Source organism: Mobula birostris, chromosome 11 (assembly GCF_030028105.1).
Source record: "Mobula birostris isolate sMobBir1 chromosome 11, sMobBir1.hap1, whole genome shotgun sequence".
In the NCBI taxonomy this organism is placed as follows: domain Eukaryota; kingdom Metazoa; phylum Chordata; class Chondrichthyes; order Myliobatiformes; family Myliobatidae; genus Mobula; species Mobula birostris.
The window spans coordinates 68684741-68711194 of record NC_092380.1 but is presented as its reverse complement, the minus strand read 5'-3'; the positions used below and the strand labels follow the sequence as shown (position 1 = coordinate 68711194).

At 38.8% G+C, this 26454-nt stretch overlaps 1 protein-coding gene across 1 annotated transcript in view; it reads left to right on the top strand.

Annotated features, from left to right (window-relative positions):
- The window catches only part of syt8 (synaptotagmin VIII), a 91441-nt gene extending 86020 nt beyond the window's left edge, over positions 1 to 5421 (top strand). The window contains exon 9 of the mRNA XM_072273147.1: positions 2602 to 5421. Within this exon, the coding sequence (XP_072129248.1) occupies positions 2602 to 2838 (237 nt within the window). The 3' untranslated portion in view covers positions 2839 to 5421. The remainder of the gene's footprint in view (positions 1 to 2601) is intronic.
- Positions 5422 to 26454: the final 21033 nt, after the last annotated feature.

The window sequence follows — 26454 nt, the reverse complement described above, 5'->3', positions numbered from 1 at the left end:
CGAGTGAAGCTACCCAATCTGATTCAAGAGGTTGATGGTTGGGGGTGATAACTATTCCTGAACCTGGTGGTGTGGGTCCTGAGGCTCTTGTACCTCATTCCTAATGGTAGCAGCGTGAAAAGCGAATGGCCTGGGTGGTGGGGGTCCTTGATGATGGATGCTGCTTTCCTGCAACAGCACTCCATATAGATGTGCTCAATGGTGGGGAGGCATTTACCAATGATGGACTGGACTGTATCCACTACTTTTTGTAGGCTTTTCCATTCTAAAGTATTGGTGTGTCCATACTAGGCTTTGATACAACTAGTCAACGTATTCCCATCTGCCCTTCCTCTGTGACCTCTCCCACCAGGTCCCTGGTGGAGGGGTTTGTCAAATGGTGCCAGCTAAATCATCTGCAGCTCAACATCAGTAAGACAAAGGAGATGGTGATGGACTTTAGGAAGACTAAGCCTGCATTGCTCCCTGTTACTATTGATGGTGAGGGTGTGGATGCGGTGAGGACCTGGCAGGGCACCTGGATGACAGACTTTAGTGGAGAACCAACACAGAGGTTGTGTACAAGAAGGACCAGATTTGCCACTACTTTCTGTGGAGACTGAGATCCTTTGCAATATCCAGGCCTCTCCTTCACCTGTTCTACCAGTCTGTTCTTGCCAGTACAATCTTCTATGCGGTGGTGTGCTGGGGCAATGGCATCAATATGGGTGATGCCATCAGGCTCAATAAACTTATTACAAAGGCTGGCTCTGTTATAGGAGTCAAACTGGACACACTGGATGCTGTGGTAGAGCAAAAGACCCTACGGAAAATCCTGGCAATTCTGGACAATGTTTTTCACCCTCTGCATGCCACCTTGACTGAACAGAGGAGCAGTTTTAGTAATAGACTAAGACAACTGTGCTTCTCCAAAGAGCACTGTGTGAGGTCTTTTTCACCCTTGGTCATTAGCCTCTAGAATGAGTCAACCTATAGCTGGGGAAGACTGTATGAGGTAACTTATTTTTTATTCTAGCTTACTTCTTTTCTAATATTTGTATATCTGTGCACTTGTAATGCTACTGTGACACTGTAATTTCTGTTGGGATCAATACAGTATCCATCTATTTTGAAGGTTATTTGGTCATATGAATGAGTGTAGTTGGACAGCATGAGCTTGTTGGGCTGGAAGGAACTGTTATTTGTGCTGTATCTCTAAATAAAATAAAATAGAAAACACTTCATGAACTCTATGTACTTGTGGGAAATCTTGCAAATACTATCGAACACATCCCACCAGAAATGAGATATTAAATATATAGAATAACCCAAACCAACTTGTTGATCCAACACAAATATGAGGATATGCATGACATGAACCCAATACATTTGTGGCTCAGCTTGGGTAACTAGATTCTACTTGTGATGCACTTGCCCCAATAAGATAATTCAATCTCATAAATGAATCGGATTTACATCTATTTTCAATTACATTATCTGATTGTTCCTCTGTCCTTAGCTTTGCTGCTGAAACCCTCCATGACTTTGGTACGATTAGATTTGACTTTTCCAGCACACCTTTCTCCAAGCTTCCACTTTTCTTAAGCTTATATTACTTCAAATAATGTAGAGCTTACACCACTCTTGTTCAGCCATTTCATCAGTCCTATATTATCTCCTGGTTGAACAATGTCAATTTTAATAGCCTTGTTCTAGTTTGCAAATTTTCCATGTCCTCTCTCATTTCCAAAGTCTATAATTCCTCATTCTAAAGCCTTCCGTAGTACCTGATCAACTCCTCAATTCTAGCCTCTTGTAAAACACCAGTTTAAGCACTTATCTTGCTGCTAAATTGTCAAGGGTTTGTCTCAATTTATTTTCCTTGGCCTCTCTACTCTAGATCTCATTGTAAATTTACCCCATTTGCTCTGCTTTTTATTGATAATATTTTTATTATGTATGATTTGATGTCAAATGTTATTTGTAAACACTCCAGTAAACTGTCTTTGGATGTTTTACAATATTAAAGGGGCTATTTATACATTCAAAATTTTTATTGTGTTGACAATTTCATTCAGGAATGACTGGGATGGAATAAGGGAAATGAAGAGTTTTTATTTGCAGCAATCATGGTCCAAACAATGAGCTGAGCATTATCCTGTCTCATCAGTGAAGCCAAGATTTGTTTTGAAATTGTATACTTTGCTATATCTGAAATGCTTTTGCATTACTTGAAATCAATAAATGAATATAACAAAATGGATATAAAATAGTATTCTAAATGCCTCTATCAGAAGCGATAGCCCTTTTGGGGAAAAAGTGAAATTAAACAGATAACAAGGACTGATGAAGGATTATAAGATGTAAGTTGAGTTCTTGAACCATAAGGGTAAAAAGGCACTGATAAGAGTTCGTTACAAGTCTCCGATATAGTATATATTAATCCAGATATGGGATTCAAAATATATGAGAAGGTAGATAAGTTATAGGGAGAAAACAGGAGAGTAGAGTTAAAAACAAAGCTATGATTGAATGTCAGAGCAGACTTGATGGGCTGAATGGCCTAATAATATATGTTATGTTCATATTACCTTTGAATTTTTCTCCTCTTTCATAACACAGAAAGTGTGGTTGGTGATCTCTGTGTGGGATTATGACAAGATGTCAAAGAACGATGCCATTGGAAGACTCCTTCTTGGCAGTGATGGCACTGGAAATCAGTTACGCCACTGGTCCGACATGCTGGCCAATCCCAGACGACCAATTGCACAATGGCACTCTCTCCAATCCAAAGAGCAAGTCAATAAAGAACTCAAAGGGCTTAAAAAGAATCCTCGTCAAAGAGGCAAAAGCTATTGAAGCCAAAGTACAGTTCATAAAGAAGTACACTGAAATATTACCTGCTTCAGATAGAACTATTCACCCATAATCTGTAACACTCTGTTACAAACTTCTGTATTCTAGAAGCTGATCCAAACTGGAGGAGTTTTTTTTTCTATATTTTGTTTCTCAAGCGAAATAGATATACAAAATCGAATATATTTATTAAAGAATGGCTTAGTTTTGTGATTCTGTTTCTAATTGTAAAGCTAAGCCTGGTACAGAAAGGAGAACAGGACAGATTAGAAACACTGGCATTTTGGGATTCCCACTCTTCAGGAAAATTATATCACAATAAGAATAAATGTAACATAATGAGTCATTCTGAATAAGTTGCAGCTATACCATAATTCAAGGCTGATGATTCTAACCTCCTGAACTCCATTACTATTTTAATGGACCTTTATCTTTATAATCGTAGATATGTTAATAACTGAAGTGATTTCTTTGCCAATAACAGAAGATCAATAAGTTTAGAGAAATGAATCTAGCCCTTGGTTTGTGGTGAGATGGTGGATTTTGCTCTTGGCTGCAATTGTGAGGAAGAATTGACCAGAATCTGCTTTTGCTTATCATTCATTGGTCGTGGACTAAATTTGAAAGAGTCAATGTTATTAATAGAATCATACCTAGTTTTGAAGAGCTTCTAGCATGAATATTTCCTGGGAGTTGGTAGCTCAGACCAAATCTATTGAATAGCCACATAAACAAGATATACAAAGCTTTCTGCAACTTTCAAAATATTATCTAACTAGCAGATAAAGTCCTTAAGTTCAGGCGGTCATAAATCTGTGGGGAGACCAGCAAATCTCATGAAGGAGAGTACCTTTTATAAATTTTTGGATATTTAGAATTTTGAAAATGGGTGTGATTGATGCTAGCCTGGATTCAGAGGCTGTGGTGATTAGAACCACAGGATTAGAGTATTGAATTAAATATTTGTGATATTCCAAAGCCTAATAGTAGTTTCTGGGCCTGCCGGACAAAATGGTCATGCTACAGATGACAAACTGTTGTCATGGAAACACCCTTACAAATTAGGTATCTTGCTTCTCATCCTAAAAAGTGTGTGGAGATCAATGCTGGAGGGAAGCAGAACAGAATCCTGAAGTAAATGCAGGATCACTTCCAGAGAACTTCAGGAGAACGAGGCTAACTCTGCTCTATTCTCATCCCATATGAATAATATTCATTTACCTCACTAGATGTTATCTGTGAAGATATCCTTTTAAATTTATTATGTTGGAAAGTACTTAAATATTTTTTGCTATGGTGCAAGTTTGCCAATTTGTTGTTAAAGTTTTAATTGCTTTCACTGTTGATAGTATGTGAATGGGAGCAGGAAATGGTATTAGTTAATGAGCTTTGGAAATCACGCTGGTCCTGATCTATTTCTGTTCAGGATTTTCTTGCCTTTTTCTCAACCAGAGATTTCCCCCTCCTAATGGGCTAGGCAAACTGGCAAACTATTTTCCAGCCATAACCACGATGTCTTCAAGGGTAAACATAATAAAGACTGCATTCACCCAAGTACCTTGTTTTCGGATATAGAGGGAAATAATTATGTTTTTTAAAAAGTCTAATTGTCACTTAAATTATGATTATATTTTAAAATCCCAACTTTCTCAGTAGTAATTATAATTGAATCACATTTAAAAGTAACCTAATCTACTTGCAATGCAAAATAAAATAAATTTAAATACCTCATCTGATAGACAAATTTTTCTTCAGCTCCTACACACCTTGTTGAAAACTTCCTCATCTTTTCTTAGTTTATCAATGCTATGATGGGCAATATTTTTCTCAGTGGTGGGTAAACCATTCTCTAGATGATCCTCTTCTGAAGATTTGGACTTATTCCAAACTCAAGATTCATAATATTGTTTTTCACCCCTGATTTACTTTCCTTCTACATTGCACAGCATTTTAAAGTACAGGCTTGACACAGCGTTGCAAACAATACCTCAGCTTTTTTTAATATTGATCACAACTAGGACTATTACCTGATACAAACCCTTGATTACTTCATACTAAGTGGCTGAGCCAAAACTCTCCCATCAAAATGTAAACGAGTTAAATACAAAAGTTGTACCCTTTGATGGCTGCTATGGTTACTCAAACTAACTAAAAAAAAGAATCATATTGTAATATGATAAATGATAATGTTGGAACCATCAGAAAGGTACTCAATCTGTAAATTTTATATTGAAAGGAGATTACTTCAGAAAAAAACTCCATTATTGACTACATAACGTAAAAGGAAGATGAAACCTTGTTTGGATGCACAACTTCAATGAGAATATTTCATGTCTCTATTCTAAGTGACACAGGATGTCAATGAAAAACAATTGTCCGGATTTATTTATTTGACTAGAGGAAAATATTCTAAAGGAAATGGCTAACAAAGATAAATGTAATAGAAAGCAAATAAAAATATATGCATCAAGAGGTCTGTGGATTCATTTTCTGACTGGTATTGAATTAGGTAATCCTAAGCATTATCTTGTTTCAGCATTCTCAGGTGGGTATGGAAAAATCCAGTGGGAATATATATATTGCTGATGATGGAATCTAGAATTGGACTTGATTGGTGCATTCTTTCTGTTGTACGTTATTCTCATAATTCAGCATTGATGTTAAATGTTGTATGTTTGATATTTCAGTGATATTTCAGTAATCTTGTAAATATATTGTTTGATTAAGCATTCTTGTTCTTTTCCATAATTCATTACAGGTTATATGTATAAATATGTGAATTGCATATGTTATCACTCTACCACATGATACGTACACAGCTCACTTAAAGTAAGTACAAAGTTAGACTCAAGTTTCAGACTCATGTGTCTTCCTTTGAATTAGTTTAATGTCTTGAAGATACAAAACATAACAGTGGCATTTTTAAATGAACCCAAGACACCTACTGACTGATTGAAATGCAGCAAGGAATGGTGAGTAAAAAAACTAGTGTAGCACATGTTCTTCAGAGGGGATGATAGAATCAAGTATTAAATAAAAGTCAGGAAATGGATGAATCCACTGGTTTGTTAAGAATAAGTACTGGGTGAAATAATCATAAAAAAAAGAACAGGAATGGTTGGCTACGTCAGAAAGATTGGCACATTTGATTCCACAAGAGATAACTGGCTCATGTATACTGAGCAAATTGAACAATATATTGAAGCAAATGTAATAGCCAATGAGAAATGAGTATCGATTTTGATAAGTGCATTGGGTTTAAAGGCATACAGTTTGCTTCGGAATTTGACTGCTCCAACCAAATCAACAGAAATGCACTTCACTGGTATTGTGAAAGTAATGCAGGAACATTTAGAACTGAAACCATTGTTGACTGCAGAATGCTTTAGACTTCATAAGCAGAATCAAAAAGAAAGGGAGTCAATTTCAACATATGTGGCTGAATTGAAGACATTGTGTGAGTGTTGTCAGTTCAGTGATGGGCTTAATGATGCACTGAGAGATCATTTAGTTTGTAGAATCTTACAAGAAAGCATTCAATAACAGCTCCTAACTGAAGCACAACTCACATTTAAAAGAGCAGTTAAACCAGCTGTATCAATAGAAACAGCTGAATGATTCAATTGAGTTGCAGTCAGGAATGAAAGTGAACGTAAACAAAATTGCAACTTTTGAACAGAAACCAGCCTGACCAAACAAATTGTGCTACCATTGTGGCAGGGGTTCAATTGCACCAGACCAATACAGGTTTAAGGAAAATAGTTACAGAAAATGCAACAAAGTAGGACACATACAAAGAGCATGTGGGCTGACAAAAATAAATGAAGTGCACAGTGAATAGAAAAAGTTAAAAAGTCAAGTTGCAGTTTCAAAAAGAGTACTGTTCTCCATTCTGTTGCATAATCTGATAATGATGAGAGTGACACAGGACTGAGTACCCTTGAGGTTTACAATATGAAAACCATCAATAGACAAGCTTACACCAGAAGTGAACAGAAAACTAATTAAAATGGAATTAGACACTGGCTCAGCTGTTTCAGTTATTCTATAAAATGAGTCTGAATGGCATTTCAACGATGCCAAACTGAAGCCTGCAAATGTCCAACCAAGAACTTATACTGGAGAAAAGATAACTCCAGTGGGAATGACATTCATAACAATGAAATAAAACAACCAACAAGCCACGTTGACCCTGTATGTGACAAATATGGGAGGACCAACATTGTGGGTGAGGCATTTGCTGAGACAACTACAAATTGATTGGAAATCCATCCACCATTTATATGCCACAGCCCCTGCAATGAAACCAACTGTAAGCAAATTAAGGAAGTTACTGGATTATGCCGCAACTGTCTCCATGCTGTACACCATAAACTATTGCCCAACAGGACAAACAGGAGTTGATGCCGAACTCTGTATCTCTGAAAGCATATTGGACCAAGGAATTACCATGCAGCTCAGAGGACATGTGGAAGTGATGAAAACGGTGGTCCAACTACAAGAGTTTCTGTAGGAGTTTATAGATACTTCTATAAGAGTTTCTTATATCTGAGAAAGCTTCTTTTCTGTTAATCAGGCAGTTACTTGTGAAATATGGCATTGCTTTAAGCTGGAAAAGAGTCCAGGGAGCTTCAAAAAAAGTTGCAAATACTCAGATTTTATGAGTATAAAAAAACAGAATCTACTCTGCTGCATTAAAGTTATTGCATGAACTTCAAATGGGAGACAGAAAGCTACTTGTAAAAGTCGATGCAAAGACCAGATGGATGAATGGATAGATGGTCAAAAAGAAAGGAGTCAATGGAAAGACAAAAACAAAGGATTCATCAGATGATGTTGTGGATGAGGAAACCAACAAGGGAAGAATTAACAAGAAAATACTCCAGTGGACTAAATGCACCTTTTCACGATCAAGATGCATAAACTAGAAGAGGAAAGATGGCTACCACTGTTAGAACTACTTCTTGCAGTCTCAGAGTCAATTCCTACAACCATCACAGAGGAGGCCCCAGAACCTGAGATTGTTTTCATGGCCATAAGTCTCACTTGTCAAGCAGGATGATCCCCTTTGTCAGGAAAGACTTGTTCTCATAAGAATAAGAAATCCTCCACAGTGATTTCATCTTTAGGCCTGAATGGGACGATTTAAAATTTACTATGCTGTGGATGTCTGTATATAATAGCTGTATTATATAGTGTACTTAATACTTAGTTGAGATGTATTCTGTACTGAGTTGGAGTTTATAGCTAAGCATGGAGGAGGGTTATGTATTTAATATTTCAATAATATTTGAGTAATCTGGTAAATATATTGTTTGATTAAGCATTCTTGTCTATTTCAATAATTCATTGTGGGTTATATGTATAAATACATGAATTGCATAAGTCATCAAGCTACCATGTGATATGTGTGCAGCTCACTTGAAGTGAACACATAGGTAGACTCACATTTCAGACTCACGTGTCTTCCTTGGACTTGGTTTAATGTTTTGAAGTTACAAAACATAACAGTAAAGAATATTTTATTGTCAAACAAAATCCTTTAAATTCAGCAGCTATGCTATCATGCAGATGATTTAATTTCCTCAAGATTTAATGAGTGAAGAACTCAATGTTGCTATAGCAATTACTGGTGTTAACGAATCTTTTGAATTTACATTTCCAAACTGATGTGTCTATAAATTGCTTTCGGTGTGGGGTTTTATGCTGATGATAATTGTGTAGCAACGATAGTTTGAAATCATTCTTTTGTGCATGCTTTTCCTCCCAAACCAACAAAATTGCTGTAATTACAAATTGAAATCCAAGTGCTAACATGCTCATTGTGTGTGTTACTTTAATTAAGTAGACACATTAATCACTTAAGGGGAAAGTGCACTGTATTGCTATAATAATGCATCCCTGGTGAAATGCGTTCACATCGTCCATGTTAAAGAAGTATTACTGCAAAATCTGTAGTGAAGAGACTGGAACCTTAATTTAAATATAAGTTTCTCTGAACAAGCTTCTTATTTTAATTATTCTTGTACATCTATACTAAAAGATGAAAAGTATTTATTTTTGCAAATGAGCAATCCATTGTTAGTTGTCAGAAATAGATTTAATTTAACTTTCAGCTGATGAAAAACAATTTTTTTATTACCTTAATCTGCCATTTAAAACTGGGTGAGCTGGAAATTTGCATTACTTGCTGCCTTGCTAGCACTGGCATTTCTGCTTCTGCCATATAAGAGTGAGCAGATAGCAGGGTTGGATGGTTAAGGAAGAAGCTACTTTTAAATATGGATATTGGAATTTGAAAACATACAATAAAAATTTATCACAATACACAATATGTTGTGTCCTGATTGGACCAGCCATTTTAAATATCACTTTCTTTTCTTTAGGAGACTGGTGGGGAAAGAATAATATATTTTCAAAGAAATATCATTTAAAATCAGAAAGGGATAAATTATTTTTATATTAAATTGAGCATTTGAGTATTTAATCATTAATGCGTTACTTCCCTCTTCCTACACATCATTTCAACTGTTTGTTATTTTTAATCTGCAGTTATTTTGCAATCAAGAACCACCCAGTCCTCATCTCCCAGATCTGTGTTCTTTTTATGCCTGTGTTGGTTGAGCAATTGACTAAAGGAATTTAACTGAGGACGTCTGCTGTCTCAACAGGTGGTGGGTCAATTTACTGATGAATGCTTCCACTGAAATTATGATCTGTTTCAATCCTCTCACATCATAATTGTTCCAAACAAGAATTTGTATTCGTAAAATAAAAGGGTATAGTGAAAAGTTATTTTGTAGATTAACATATGCAAATATATTGCAACAGCATTGAATTAAAAAGAGATTAGAAGGCAAGAAAACAAAAAGACCAATTGCATTATTGAACATAGAGTATATCCCTATGTGACAGCCATCTCAACACTTTCAATAGGGACCTTTTCCAAGTTAATATCCCCAAGTTTTGCCTGGTTTTAAGGGCTAATATTCTATGCATCTTTCTAGCTAGCTAGGAGTGGAATATTGTCTCCATCTAGCTTTGTTCAGTTTTTTTTTATAATATATTTCAATTATAAAGTAAATTATAAAATTACCATGGGGCCTCCATAAGATGAAAATTGCAATAAAATTCTGCATGGAGATTGTTGAAAGGCATGGACAGTGTGGATGTGGCAAAATTGTTTCCCGTGGTGGGGGAGTCTAGTAAGTACGAGAGGGCATGACTTAAGGATTGAAGGGCGCCCATTCAGAACAGAGATGCGAAGAAATTTTTTTAGCCAGAGGGTGGTGAATCTATGGAATTTGTTGCCACGGGCAGCAGTGGAGGCCAAGTCATTGGGTGTATTTAAGGCAGAGATTGATAGGTATCTGAGTAGCCGGGGCATCAAGGGTTACGGTGAGAGGGCAGGGGAGTGGGACCAAATGGGAGAATGGAACAGCTCATGATAAAATAGCAGAGCAGATCCGATGGGCCGAATGGTCAACTTCTGCTCTATTGTCTTATGGTCTTATGGTCTTATGAATTGGAAATTGAATGATAATAATCAAAGGGGAGAATATATACTGTATATTTATGTACAGAATCAGAAAAATTACGAAGATATGAAACAACACACAAAAAATGTTGGTGAACACAGCAGCAGGCCAGGCAGCATCTATAGAAAGAGGGACAGTCCCTTCGAGACCCTTCATCAGGACTAACTGAAGGAAGAGATAGTAAGAGATTTGAAAGTGGGAGGGAGAGGGGGAGATCCAAAATGATAGGAGAAGACAGGAGGAGGAGGAATGGAGCTAAGAGCTGGAAAGTTGATTGGCAAAAGGGATATGAGGCTGGAGAAAGGAGAGGATCATGGACGGGAGGCCTATGGAGAAAGAAAGGGGGTGGGGGGAAGCCCAGAGGATGGGCAAGGAGTATAATGTGTTACGTAACCAGCAACAATAAATATCAATCGAGCCAGGCTATATAAAAACAACCAAATATTTATTAAACACAGATAAAGAATAAAAAAAACAAACGAAAACCTTAACCGGAAGTTAACCGCTATGCAGCCGTTCAACAAATCATCACTCGGATTGGTTCTTAAAGCGTTAAATGCGAAAACAGTTCTTAAAGCGATAAAGTCAGATATAGTCCTTAAAATGGTAAATTCGAAAGTCCAACAGATTTATATGTTCAATTGGGAGAGTCTTCTCTGGAGAAGGATTTCTTCATAGACGTGACTTGCCTGCTGGTTCTTTCCAAAGGATTCACAATGCAGAAAATAAACAGTTTAAAACAACTGACCTTAAATTCTAGAGAGCACCTTGCATGAACTCTTTGTCTTTTGGCAAGAGTTATCTTCGATGCAGGTCACTACTCCTTCAACAAAGACTCAATAAGGTCGATCCTTTGTTAAACTGCGGAACGATACTGACTCCTCTCAATCCTTCGGGTCCTGTACTTCGATAAAGTCTTCACTCTCCCATACTACTGCTGGAATAAGGTACATCAACACATCTAGCAAAAATTTCCAGTCCAGCACTATTGTACCTTGCAACAGAATGTAACAACCATTTCAAAAATGAAACTGCATCATAAAAAGCAAATACGCAACGGAAACAGAGAGACAGTACGTTCTAGCTAGAAATAAAAAAAAATAAAAACCTAAACTGCATCATCTGAGGTCTTCCCTTATATACCCGTGGTGCACATGTCATCACGTGACCTCACATTGGCATGAAAATTTACATCAGGTGACCTCCAAAAGACTATTACATCATCCTCACAAAAAAAATCACAGATCTCCTTGAGGTATGTAACACCACCCTCCAAAAAAAATTTTTGGTCTCTTAAAGAACAAAATTTTTTAAATTAACAATTTATACAAAAAAAAACAAAGTTATAAAATTTACAACATACACAATATCAGGCAACACACAGCAAAGTTGCTGGTGAACACAGCAGGCTAGGCAGCATCTCTAGGAAGAGGTACAGTCGACGTTTCAGGTCGAGACCCTTCGTCAGGACTAACTGAAGGAAGAGTTAGTAAGAGATTTGTACACAATATATACAGTCTTTCCTTTCAGCACTTTACAAACTAATGTAAAGTAGGAGTGTTACAAATGTTAAAATACCACTCTATAAAAACAAATTTTCATTATACATTTAACATCTAGATAGACAATCAGCGATCACATTATCTTTACCCTTAATATGAGTGATCAAAATATTGTACTCCTGTAACATTAAACTGTATTACTAAATTGGAGTTTCAATTCCTTAACCCTTTTCCTTAACTGTCACAATGGCATGACCAAATTCACTTTTAGCTAAGTTAATAGTTAAGTTAGCTTTTGAAAGTCTCTCAAATAATTTCTCCATCGCAGTAATATGTGCTTTCCATGTAGTATTTCCTGTAACTAAATCATCAATATAGGCATCTGTATCTTTTAATCCCTGAATCACGCTATTAATCATCCTCTGAAAAGTAGCTGGTGCATTCTTCATCCCAAATGGAAGAACATTATATTCATATAACCCAGATGGGGTTACAGATGCTGAAATCTCTCTACCTCTATCTGTCAATGGAACAGACCAATAACCTTTTAACAAATCAATCTTTGTAAGGAATTTGGCTTGTCCAACTTTATCCACACAATCACCTACCCTAGGGATTGGATATGCATCAGTTTTTGTCACAGCATTTACCTTACTGTAATCTGTACAAAACCTAATACTATGGTCTGGCTTAGGCACCATAACACATGGTGAACTCCAATTCGAATTAGAATGTCTAATGATATCATTCTCTAACATATACTTAATTTCTTGTTCAGCAAGATCACACTTTTCCCTGTTCATTCGATATGGATGTTGTTTTATGGGTTTTGCATCTCCAACATCTACATCATGTGTAGCTACGGTGGTTCTTCTAGGGACGTCTGGAAATAAATCTCTATATTTAAAAATTAACTGTTTCATCTGCTCTCTCCGCTCTGGCTGTAAATGAGCTAATTTTTCATCAATATTTTCTACAATGTTTGAATTTGTTAACCTGGCTGAAATAATGTTGGGTTTAAAATGAGTTTCAGATGAATCATCCATTAAGTTTTTATCAAGATCAGACTGTTTATTGATCACAACAGTCTTAGTAGCAGTCTCTCTCTCATAATACGGTTTTATCATATTTATATGACACAGCTGTGCTGTCTTTCTTTGATCTGGGGTTTTTATCACATAATTTACATCATTTACCTTAGATTTAATCTCATAAGGTCCATGAAATTTAGCTTGTAATGGGTTCGTCTGCACTGGGAAAAGAACCAACACCTTATCTCCAGGCTTAAATAACCTCATCCTAGCTTCCTTATCATACCAACTCTTCATCTTCTCTTGAGCTAATTTTAAATTTTCCTTGGCCAAGCTACAAGTTTTATACAATCTTTCCTTAAAGTTTATAACATAATCCAACAAATTAGTGTGTACCTCTTTATTAATCCACTGTTCCTTCAACAAGGCCAAAGGTCCTCGAACTCTATGCCCAAAGAAGTTCGAAAGGACTAAAACCTAATGATTCCTGCACTGCCTCTCATACTGCAAAAAGTAGTAAATGTATACCTTCATCCCAGTCCTTTTCATTTTCCACACAATATGTCCTAATCGTAGTTCTTAATGTAGAATGAAATCTCTCCAAGTCTCCTCATGATTCTGGATGATAGGCTGATGAAATAATCTGATTTGTTCCCAAACTATCTGCTGAAACAACCCAGACATAAAATTACTACCTTGATCCAATTGTATTTCCGTAGGCAACCCAAACTAAGTAAAGAATTTTATAAGAGCCTTTGTCACAGTTTTGGCTGTTATATTCCTAAGAGGTACAGCCTCTGGAAACCTAGACGTTGTGCACATAATAGTTAACAAATATTGATGTCCAGTTTTAGTTTTTGGCAAAGGATCTACACAGTCCACAATGATTTTTGAGAATGGCTCACCAAATACTGGAATCGGTTGCAGTGGGGCCACTGGAGTAAGCTGATTAGGTTTACCCACAGTTTGACACATATGACACGTTCTACAAAATGTCACCACATCTTGTCTTAAACTAGGCCAATAAAAAATGTTTAGAAACTTTGTTCATAGTTTTCTTTACACCTAAATGACCACCCAAAGGAATACTATGAGCCATAGTTAAAATCTCATTTCGATAAATTTTAGGAACTACTACCTGATGATTAACCTCCCATTCCTCACTAGCGGGAGTTGTAGGCAATCTCCACTTTCTCATTAATACCCCCTTTTCAAAATAATATCCTACTGGTACTTTTTCAATTTCACTATCTGGAAGAGCTTGTTCTTTTAATTTAACTATGTCAAGATCTCTACCCTGCTCTGCTATCATCTCCTTCTGAGATAAAGACAAATCTTCCTGGTCAGACTGATCAAATAATGTAGGTAAGAAAGTTTCTGATACATCCTAAAAATTTGAATCTTGATTTGAACAGTCATGGGTAACAACTTCATCCTGTACATCAGTCTTTTTAGCCATAGCTCTTGTTACAGCACAGGAAGAATCCGTGTCAGAATCCCTCTGTGGTTCCTCCGAATTTGGATTTATTGTCAAATGCACTTCAGGAAAAACTTGTCCACCTGCTAAATCATTCCCTAACACAACAGAAACATCATTCACAGGTAAACTGGATTGTAGTCCTACTTTAACAACCCCTGTAACTAATCCTGACCTTAAGTGTACTCTATGTAAATGTACTGGCGTAAGGGCACTCCCAACTCCTCTTATATAACTTAACCTCATCAATGTCAGACTCATCACTAAGCTTTAGCGCACTGTCTAACATTAGTGATTGAGAAACTCCAGTATCTCTAAGTATTCTTATTGGTACTGAATTGGATCCTTCTTTCAAGGATACAAATCCTTCTTTTATAAAATTTTCATATCCCCTCTTAACTTTGTCAGACTCTGACACATCTTCCTTAGTATTTTCTAAACCCTGTGAATTTACAGGTTTTTCAATATGCTGCACACAAGCATCTGGAACTACTTCTTTCTCTTTCTTTTTCAATCGGAAACAATTAGCTACTACATGTCCAGGTTTCTTACAATAATTACAAATAATACCAAAATGTCTTTCCTTCACATGTCTCCCTTCATCCTTACTTTACTCGTTAACTTCAAATTTAATTTCTGATTTACCTTGACTCTCTGTGCTATTTTTCCTTTTAAAAATTCTACCTGGAGAAAATTTGTTCTTATGAATTAAAGCATATTCATCAGCTAATTTAGCAGTCTCCTGCAATGTAGTAGTGTCCCTTTCATTTAAGTATGTTCTCACTTCAACAGGAATGCTTCTTTTAAATTCCTCCTGCAAAATCAACTCTTTTAATTTATTATACTCCCCATTCATATTTTTAGAGAAAACCCATCTCTCAAAACACACAGATTTCTCATAGGCAAATTGCAGATAAGTTTTTTTCCACAGATTTCTTCAAATTTCTGAATCTTTCTCTGTACGCTTCCAGAACCAACTCATATGCCTTTAATACATGCTGTTTAACAATATCATAATCCAGTGCTTGCTCAGCATTTAGAGTTGTACAAACTTTTTGTGCCTTGCCTTTAATAACACTTTGTAACATCACTGGCCATTGCTCTTTCGGCCACTTTAAACTCAGAGCAACTATTTCGAAATGTTGGAAATACTTGTCCACTTCAGCTTCATTAAATGGAGGAGCCAAAATAACCTCACGACTAGCAATAAACTCTTTCGTAGAACCAGAAGACTGATTCCTGGACTTTAATTTCTTCATCTCTAGCTCAAATTTCCTCTGGTTTTCTGCTTCTCTTTCTTCAAATTCCCTTTTTTTTTGTTAGCCTCTCTTTCTTCAAATTCCCCTTTTTTTATTAGCTTCTCTTTCAGCCATTTCCGCTTTAAATCTTTCAAAATTTTAACTCTTCAAGATGTAACTGCATTTCCAGATTACTCATTGGAAACCTATCCTCAAACAGTTTCAAAGTAATATAATGCTCAGCGATTTTTCTTTGTATTAAAGCCTTGGTGGTATTTTTTGTAATTCCTTTAATATCCAACCTCCTAGAAATCTCCATTACCTCAGGTTTTCTCATATCCACCAAAGACCCCGAGTCAGGCGTGTCCATAAACTCATCAATATTCATTGTTGCTGAAAACCACTCACACACCGACCAAACTAAAAAAAATCGAGTATTTCCCTTTTCCAAATCAGAATGGCAATTACCAGCACTTAAACTCAAAATCAGAATATATCCTGGATGAGCCCCCACAGATTATGTTATGTAATTGGCAACAATAAATATCAATCGAGACAGGCTATATAAAAACAACCAAACATTTATTAAACACAGATAAACAATAAAAAAAACAAAAACCTTAACCGGAAGTTAACCGCTATGCAGCCGTTCAACAAACCGTCACTCAGCACTGGTTCTTAAAGCGTTAAGTGCAAAAACAGTTCTTAAAGTGGTAAAGTCAGATATAGTTCTTAAAATGGTAAATTTGAAAGTCCAACAGATTTATACGTTCAATTGGGAGAGACTTCTCTGGAGAAGGATTTCTTCATAGACGTGACTTCCCTGTTGGTTCTGTCCAAAGGATCCACAATGCAGGAAATAAACAGTTTAAAACAACTGACCTCAAATTCTAGAGAGCACATTGCATGAACTCTTTGTACTTTTGGCAAGAGTTATCTTCGATGCAGGTCTCTATTCCTTCAATGAAGACTCAATAAGGTCGATCCTTTGTTAAACTGCTGAACGATACCGACTCCTCTCAATCCTTCAGGTCCTGTACTTCGATAAAGTCTTCACTCTCCCGTACTACTGCTGGAATAAGGTACATCAACACATCTAGTGAAAATTCCCAGTCCAGCACTATTGTACCTTGCAACAGAACATAACAACAGTTTTAAAAATGAAATTGCATCATAAATATGCAACAGAAACGGAGACACTGTACATTCTAGCTAGAGGTAAAAAAAACTAAAAACCTAAACTGCGTCATCTGAGATCTTCCCTTATATACCCATGGTGCGCATGTCACCATGTGACCTCACATCGGCGTGAAAATTACATCAGGTGACCTCCAAAAGACCGTTACATCATCCTCACAAAAAAAAAATCACAGGTCTCCTTGAGGCATGTAACAAGTGACAGGGACAGAGGGAGAAAAAGGAGAGAGAGAGAAAAAAAATTAATAATAAATAAATAAATAACAGAGGGGATACGGGGGGGGAGGTGGGGCATTAACAGAAGTTAGAGCAGTCGATGTTCATGCCATCGGGTTGGAGGCTACCCAGATGGAATATAAAGTGTTGTTCCTCCAACATGAGTATAGCTTCATCTTGACAGTAGAGGTGGCCGTAGATAAACATATCAGAATAGGAATGGGACGTGGAATTAAAATGTGTGGCCACTAGAAGATCCTGCTTTCTCTGGTGGACAAAGCGTAGGTGTTCAGTGAAACGGTCTCCCAGCCTGCATCGGGTCTCGCCCCAATATATAGAAGGCCGCATCGGGAGCACTGGACGCAGTATATCGCCCCAGCCGACTCACAGGTGAAGTTTCACCTCATCTGGAAGGACTGTCTGGGGCCCTGAATGGTGGTAAGGGAGGAAGTGTAAAGGCAGGTGTAGCACTTGTTCCGCTTACAAGGATAAGTGCCGGGAAGGAGATCGATGGGAAGGGATGGGGGGGACGAATGGACAAGGGAGTCGTGTAGGGAGCAATCACTGTGGAAAGCAGGAAGTTGGGGAGGGAAAGATGTGCTTAGTGGTGGGATCCTGTTGGAGGTGGCGGAAGTTACGGAGAATTATCTGTTGGACCTGGAGGCTGGTGGGGTGGTAGGTGAGGACAAGGGGAACCCTATTCCTAGTGGGGTGGAAGGAGGATGGGGTGAGAGCAGATGTGCGTGAAATGGGAGAGATGTGTTTGAGAGCCGAGTTGATGGTGGAGGAAGGAGGTATCCGCAAGTTGTCGCTGTGCTTTGGCAAGGTAGAGGTCAGTATGTCAGACTACAACAGCACCCCCCTTATCGTCAGGTTTACGTATTTTACATGTTTTATATGTGCAAAACTTATAAATCCTAAAGCATTATTGTAACATTGTAAACTGGTATTGTTAAATGAAATCTGTAAGTCTGCATACTTCATTATTGAGAAAATCAGGCAAAATGGCTCCTTAGTTCAGGATAGCAGAAAGACTGAAAATAGCAGCGCCAATATTGAAGTGGATAAAAGAGTACTGCTTACACGATGCCAAACTTTGTGAATATAATCCGACTTGAAACAAGGAGTCTTACAAACTTCTGAGACTAAGAACCACTGAAGAGGATTTTTATTTCAATTTGAGGAGAATGCAAAGATAAGCCAGCAAATGTAACTGTTACAATTATTTGGAGAACCAAATAACCAGATCATAATGATTTCAATACAACTGTATGCTAATTAAAACATGTCAGTTGCAAAACTGTGAATGTTTTCATTTGACTATTGTATAAAAGCAAAATACTGCAGATGCAGGAAGTCTGAAGTGCAACAGAAAATGCTGGCGATACAGAGGAGATTAGGTAGCGTCTGTGGAGAGAATAACAGAGTTAATATTTCAGGTCAATCAATCATCAAAACAAAGGTTATCTATACAGTTTTTTTAAAGATGTAGGGATGGAGTGAACAGGAGAAGAGAATGAAATGAATATTGGTGATGGGAGAACACAGGAGAGATTATATGTCTAAAGAAGATGAAACAGTATATATGGGCACAAGTAAGAAGCAAATTTGATGTTTGGAGTGTTAATAGGAAAAACAATTTACTATCTGAAAATGCCAAAGGTAAGTATTATGACTGTGGGAATCTGAAATAAAAATGCTACCTAAAATTTTTGAAAATTGTTGAATTGGAAGGCTGCAATGCACTTAGTCAGAAGATGAAGAGCGCATTTTAAACTCCCTGAAATATTCGGAAGTCTGAGGTCAGTGAAATCTGAATGGGAGTGGAATGGAGAATTACACTGGCAAACAAATGGAAGTCCAGTGTCATCCTTGCAAAATGAATGCAGGTTCTCCTCAAAGCACTTACCTAATCTGCTCTTGGTGCCCACAGTACAAACAGGACCAGATTGTAAATATTCATACTAAACTGAAGGAAACACAATAAAGACTTTGCTTCTCTTGGTAATAACATCTAGGACACTTGGTGAACAATGAAGAGAGAAACTGTAATTCTTTCCAATTGCATGGGAAGATACAATGTGTAAAGGGTTGTGCCTTGATGAAAGAGGTTGAATGTATTTTCATGGCAGAAATCAATAGATTTTTGGATCTTAAGGTAAACAGGAACAAATACAGAGAAGTGTTATTGAGGTAAGTATCAAATCATGATCTTACTGTATGTTAGACCAGACATGAGAGTCAATTGAACTACTCCTGCTTCTGTTGCTTATCAACAGAGGAACAGATCCCTTTGGAATGCTGGAATGCTGTAATTGTAGGGGCAGAGAGGGGGGTCTGGTGGTGCCATCATTTTACATGTATCAGAACTCATTGAGGATGATTTACTGAATGTAAAGACAGAGGGCACATACAGAGCGAGAGCACAAATAGAAGTTTATCCTGCTTCTGGAAGTAAAAATAATGGATGTGAGCAGAAGTTTAAGGAATGAAGTGGACATGGTGGGGCCCCTGGCAATGGCATCAAGAGAGAGGCGTGACATTCTACCTTGTTAAATGTAGGTTATGCAGGGTGGAAGATAAAGACAGGAAATGCCCTATTCTGCCTTTGTGATACAAGAGGGCATAATTACATTAAAGGCGAACCAGTAAAGGTCCCTGTCAACTAGGATAAAGGGAGAACCTTGACTGTGGAAATGGGTAGCCACATTAGAAGGAATAGTGAATAGAGTATTGTATTATTTGGAGAAATGCAGCAGAAATGAGCCAACTGACAGAATAATATAAATTCCTCACCGGAAGTAGGTAGAAATAGGTAACTACAGTATCTTACTGCTTGGTGGGAATGTTGGGGTAAGGGATTAAGTGGAATGGAGCCCTGAATCAGAGGTATCAGAGAGTTAGCGGTTCAGTCTCTATAAAATAGAGTTTGACATATCTATCACCCGATGCCTGAACACATCATTCCATTCCTGTTCTCAATCTCTCGTCTCCATTAGTTGAGCTATTGAGTACACCATGAGTGAAGAAGTTATGTTGCAGCTTTATAAAACTCTGGTTCAGCCACATCTAGGACCATTGTGTTCATTCTGCTCAGTCTATAACTGGATGGAGGCTTTGGAAAGGGTGCAGAAGAGGTTTACCAGGATGCTGCAGAAGAGGTTTACCAGGATGCTGCCTGGATAAGAGGCCATATATGATTAGAGAGTCTCTATTCGAGTAGTTGAGGCTGAGGGGAGACCTGATATTAGTTTATAAAATTATGAGAGACTTAGATAGGGTAGACAGTCAGAATCTTTTTCATAGGTAGAAATATCAGATACTAGAGGACATGCATTTAAGATGAGAGGACGAAAGTTCAAAGAAGATGTGAGGAGCAAATTGTTTTATGCAGAGTGAAAGTGCCTGAATGGGCTGCCAGGTGTAGTAGTGGAAGCAGACACAATAGTGGTACTTAAGAGGCTGTTGGTGTCATGGTCTGGTCCGTGAAATCCGCATTCCGGTTCATGGTCCGGTCCATGCTCCTTATTCCAGGTTTTCCAGTTTTCCCCAGTTTCTGTTGAGGCAGCTGATTCTCCTTTGGGCTGGCTTCATAAATACCTTCAGGATGCAGCCTTGGGCTGCTGGATTGTTTCTCTCCATACCCCCTGTCTGAATCCCTTCTGTTCCCCTGTCTGAACCCTTACATTTGCCTTGCCTCGCCTTGCCTCGCCTTGCCTCGCCTTGCCTCTCCTCTCCTCGCCTCGCCTTGCCTTGCCTTGCCTCGCCTCTCCTTGCCTCTCCTAACCCTGTCAAGTTCCATTGCTGGAGCAAGATAAGGAACCGTCTATTGTTGTTTTGAACTGTCTCTGTGTCCACGCCTTCATTAGGTAGGTCTGGCTATTTGCTGCTACCTAGTGTTGAGATCTGTCTTTGTGTCCTTGCCTTTGCTAGGTAGGTCTGGCTGTCTGCTGCTACCTATTGTTAGGAACTGTCTGTATCCATGCCTTCGCTAGGTAGGTCTGGCTGTCTGCTGCTACCTTGTGTTAAGAACCATCTTCTTGTATTCTGCATTCTGTGTAATGAGTCCCAGCCCTATGTCCTGTACCCAAGGAGGGGTCCCGGCTCTGTGTATGAGTCCCGGCCCTACGTCCTGTTTCCAAGGAGGGGTCCTGGCTCTGTGTTCCATGTTCCTGTCTCTCCCTCGACCAAGGCTCTGTGTTCCTGTTTCTCCCTCGACCAAGGTTCTGCATTCCTGTCTCTCCCTTGACCAAGTCAAGGCTTCTAGCTTTGTGTTCTGAGGTTCCTGTTTCCCAAGACCACGTCATGTCTTCGCCTAGTTCCGGAGTCTGAGCCCGAGTCAAGACCCAGGTTCTGGGTCCTTGTCCAGTCTCTGGCTTGGAGTCTGAACCCAAGCCCTGTCATGTCCTTGCCTCGAGGAACCCAAGCCCCGTCACGTCCTCGCCTCGAGGAACCCAAGCCCCGTCACGTCCTCGCCACGAGGAACCCAAGCCCCGTCACGTCCTCGCCACGAGAAACCCAAGCCCCGTCACATCCTCGCCTTGAGGACCCCAAGCCCCGTCACATCCTCGCCTCGAGGACCCCAAGCCCCTTCACGTCCTCACCTCGAGGACCCCAAACCCCGTCACGTCCTCGCCTCGAGGAACCCAAACCCCTTCATGTCCTCACTTCAAAGAACCCAAGGCACGTCCATTCCTGTAGCTATGTCATGTCCTCACCTGGTTCTGGGGTCCAAGCCCAAGTCAAGACCCAAGTTCTGGGTCCTTATCCAGCCTCTGGCTCAGATTCCAAGCCCAGTCTCCTAGTTCCAAGTTCCATGTCCTGGTTCCGTTGTCCTAGTCAAGTTCTACCCCAGACCCTGAATCCTTGTCCATTCCAGGGCCTGTGTCATGTCCAGCATCATTTCTTCCTTACTACCTTGATAATCCTGGTCCTATTCCTAGTAGTTCAGTGTTTGTGTCTTGCATTTGGGTCTGTCACCAGTGCCCCCTTATGACAGTTGGAGAGACGCATGAATATGCAGGAAATTGGGGGGTATGGATCGTACGCAGACAAAAGAGTTAAAGCTTAATCTCCCAGTGGCCACACATTTTAATTCCACTTCCCATTCCCATTCTGATACGTCTATCCACGGCCTCCTCTACTGTAAAGATGAAGCCACACTCAGGTTGGAGGAACGACACCTTATATTCCATCTGGGTAGCCTCCAACGTGATGGCATGAACATTGACATCTCTAACTTCCATTAATGCCCCACCTCCCCTTCGTACCCCATCCATTATTTATTTATTATTATTTTTTTCTCTCTCTTTTTCTCCCTCTGTCCTCTCATTATACTCTTTGCCCATCTTCTGGAATTCCCCTCTCCCCCTTTCTTTCTCCCTAGGCTTCCTGTCCCATGATCCTTTCATATCCCTTTTGCCAATCAACTTTCCAGCTCTCGGCTTCATTCCCGCCCCCCCCCCCCCACCTCCTGTCTTCTCCTATCATTTTGGATCACCCGCTCCCCCTCCCACTTTCAAATCTTCTACTATCTCTTCTTTCAGTTAGTCCTGACGAAGGGTCTCGGCCCAAAATGTCGACTGTACCTCTTCCTATAGATGCTGCCTGGCCTGCTGCATTCACCAGCAACTTTTATGTGTGTTGGTTGAAAGCTTAATTTGGCATTGTGTTCAGCACAGACATTTGTGGGATGAAGGGTCTCTTCCTGTGTTGTACTCTTCTGTACTCTATAAATACATAACTATAAGTTTGAAGAACAACACTTCATTTTCTTATTAAGCACTGGCTTATAGGTTTCACAATATTGGTTGTAAAAGGGTAATTGTTCCTTTTAGGCCGGTATTTGTCAGATGTCTGATTACTCTTTGGATTTCATTGTTGTTTGCAGGAGCTTCCAGACACAGCCTGAAAGAGACAGTAGAATACGTTTTCATCTTTGTCATCTTTATGTGAGATTTTCAACATTCACTATATTTTCCTATGGTAATTTCAACAATAATTCCATTCTTCCGTTAATGTGTCCATCAGACCAACATTCTGCTTCTTTTCCCTTGCTCATTGTCTTTCATCTGCATGCATCTTTACCATATTTTTTTTCATTTACTGCCTCCTGTCTCAAAACTTATCGCAGACCTCCCATCCTCCACTTTTCCTCTGCATCGGTCATTCATTCCCAATCTTGCCTCGTGAGTCATGTCCCGAAACATTTAGATCCGCTGGGTAAACATATTTCCAGACATCCATGCCTGTGCCCATGCTGAGTATTCCCAGTATTTTTGGTTTGTAACTCCGATAACATTCTTATTTTCAATCTTGGGCTTCTCTCATGTTAATAATCAACATTGCTTTTAAATCAAAGATTACCCTAGTGCTGCTGTAAGTATTCTTAGGTAACCTCATTGAAGCAAGGAGCAATCAAACTTGCTCCTTCTACCTTCTCCCTCTATCATCCTCAGAAGGCTCCAAGTTCAGAGAATTATTTTGGAATTGTAGTCATATTATTATGGCAGACAATTCACACATTGAAAGATTCCACACATACTGTTACATCAATGACCAATTAATTTGTTGGCTGAGATAGGGAGATTTGGAACATTCACTTGTACTTCTTAAATTTGGCTGAGGGATCCATTTTCTCAAGCAGATGGAGCCTGAGTGGAAGGTGCAGCAGGTATGAGTCATATAGAAGTTTATTTTGATGTATTTTGTTTAAATAAGGTACATACTGTATTACTCCACATGTAATATACTGGGTGCACGGATTTACTTATAATACATCAAGGACTTTATAATATATTAAATGTGAAATAAGAAAATAAAAGAAGCGTATTTAAAAAATAAAACATGCCATACACAGAAAATCAAAAATGCGTATTTCTAAATTTCAAATCTAAATTTATTTTTTATTTTTTGGACTTTTCAAAATTGAAAATGATCTGTGGAATGATTTAATCTCAATATTAACGATGGTCATCTGCCACTTTGGATGGGCAGTGTAAAGGTAAAGTCAGTTCCTATCAAGTGTCAGCGTCATAAAGTCTTACAATGTGCAACAGGCCTTTGGCCCAACTCATCCATGCCGACTGCATTGCCCGATGAACCTTGTCCTATCTGCTTGCATTTGGACTTATCCATGAACTTATCTAGTTGACGCTTAAGTGTTGCCTGTGTGCTTGCTTCCACCACTATTTCTTGCAGATCACTTGAAACTACATACTACGCTTCATGTGAAGGAGCTGCTCCTGGCATTCCTTTTAAATCTGTCCCCTCTTAAACCTATGCTGTCTTATCTTTAGCACCTTCATCATGGGAAAAAGATTGTGCTCTCACCTTATCTATGTCCCTCATGAACTTGTATGCTTCTATCAGCTCAACCCTCAACCTCCTGTATTCCAGGAGGTAAAGACTAAGTCTACACGCCCTTCCTTGTAATTCTGGCACCCAAGTCCAGACATCAACCTTTCCAGTTCTGATGAAGGATGTTGGCCTGAAGAATTGACTTTTTATTTCTTTCCATCGATGCTGCCTGACCTGCTGAGTTCCTGTATCATTTTGTGTGTGTTGCTTTGGATTTCCAGCATCTGAAAAATCTCTTGTGTTCCTGGTAAATCTTTTCTGCACTTTCTTCTTTAGTAGCATCTTTCCTATTGAAGGATGACCAAAACTACACAATACTCCCAGAAAGATCTCTTATGAAACTGCAGCATAACTTTCCAACATATATACTCAATGCACTAACTGATGAAGGCCAGCATTCTAAACACCACCTTCATCTATCTGAGATGCCACTTTCAGCACACACTTGCAACCCTAGACCTTCTGTTCTATACCATTCCCCAGGGCCCTAACAAAGATTTTCAATCCTTGGCTTCTCTCATGTTAACAACCAACATTTCTTTCTAAATCAAAGATTACCCAAGTGCTGTTGTAAATGTATTCTTAGATAACCTAATTGAAACAAGGAGCAATCTAACTTGTTCCATCTACCTTCTCCCTCTATCATCCTCAGAAGGCTCCAAGTTCAGTGAATTATTTTGGAATTGTCGTCATTTTATTATGGCAGATAACTCACACATTGAAAGATTCCACACATACTGTTACATCAATGACCAATTAATTTGTTGGCTGAGCTAAGCAGATTTGGAACATTCTCTTGTACTCCTTAGCATTTGAGCTGTTGACACAATTATAAAAGAGGAGGTAGGGATCAGCGTGCTTTGAACGAGGTGCCACTCATCAGGACTTGACTGGTTCCAATACACAGGAGCACAAAAGCCTACAGGGAGTAATGGATACAGCCCACCCTACCATTAAACGTATCTCCATAAGGCACTGACTTAAGAAGGCAGCCTCTATCATCAAGGATCCCCACCATTTAGGACATGCCTCCTTCTTACTGCTATAATGTGGCACGAGGTACTAAACCCTAAAGACCCATCTCATCAGATTCAGGAATGGCTACTTTCCTACAACCACCAGAACCAACAGCACAACCCCACACCTACCTCAGTGATGGAACACTACAGGCCATCTCTTGTGCTATCATGGACCTGTTTCTAATTGTGATTTTGCAATAATATCTTGTTTTGCACAGTCTTAGTTGTCACTGTTTTGTATCATTTATATTCTAATTTATGATTTGTCACTGATTTGTTTATCATTCGTCACTAACTTATGTTCTATGTTGTCTGAATCAGTGTGCCCATTGTGTTGCTGCAAACAAAGTTTTTATTTTACTGTGCCTCACCGTTCTGCATTTAACAATAAATTTGACTTGAAAATGGAGATGTTGTGGCAAAAGGTTTAAGTAAGAAGAGCCATGAGTAATTCTCTGATGAGTTACAAGCAGCACAAGTGAATGGTAAAGCAGCACAAACCTGATGTCTCATCTGGACTCCATGGACATTTTATTGGTATCATGATGCTGGTAACAAATGGTGTGGAAAAGGTTATTGGCTTTATGGGGTAATTTGATGATTCTGAGGGATGTCATGAGAAGCATCTTTTTATCAGTCCATATACAATAGATATTACCACCCACCTTTCCTTGTCTAATAGATGAAGCTACAGATGTTGAACAGGCAAATTCCCTGGAAGTTTTCTTCATCCTGGGGGTTCTCTGTTTGGCTTGGCTGATTTTCCTTGAACACTGGCTGATGTCTCCTGTTGGCCGGGCAATGCTGCACACAGAACACTATAACACAGGGGTTCCCAACCTTTTAGATGCCATGGACCCCTATCTGTGGACCCCAGATTGAGAATCCCTGCTATAAGTAACCTCCACACCTTTATCACACAGCATACCTCAGACTGATGAGATAGTGGATGGAAAATGCTATTTGCCTTTCTCAGTTCCCTTCTCTCGTTGCCACATCTGTTCTCAGGATGAGGTTTTCCATTCCAGAACATCTGAAATGT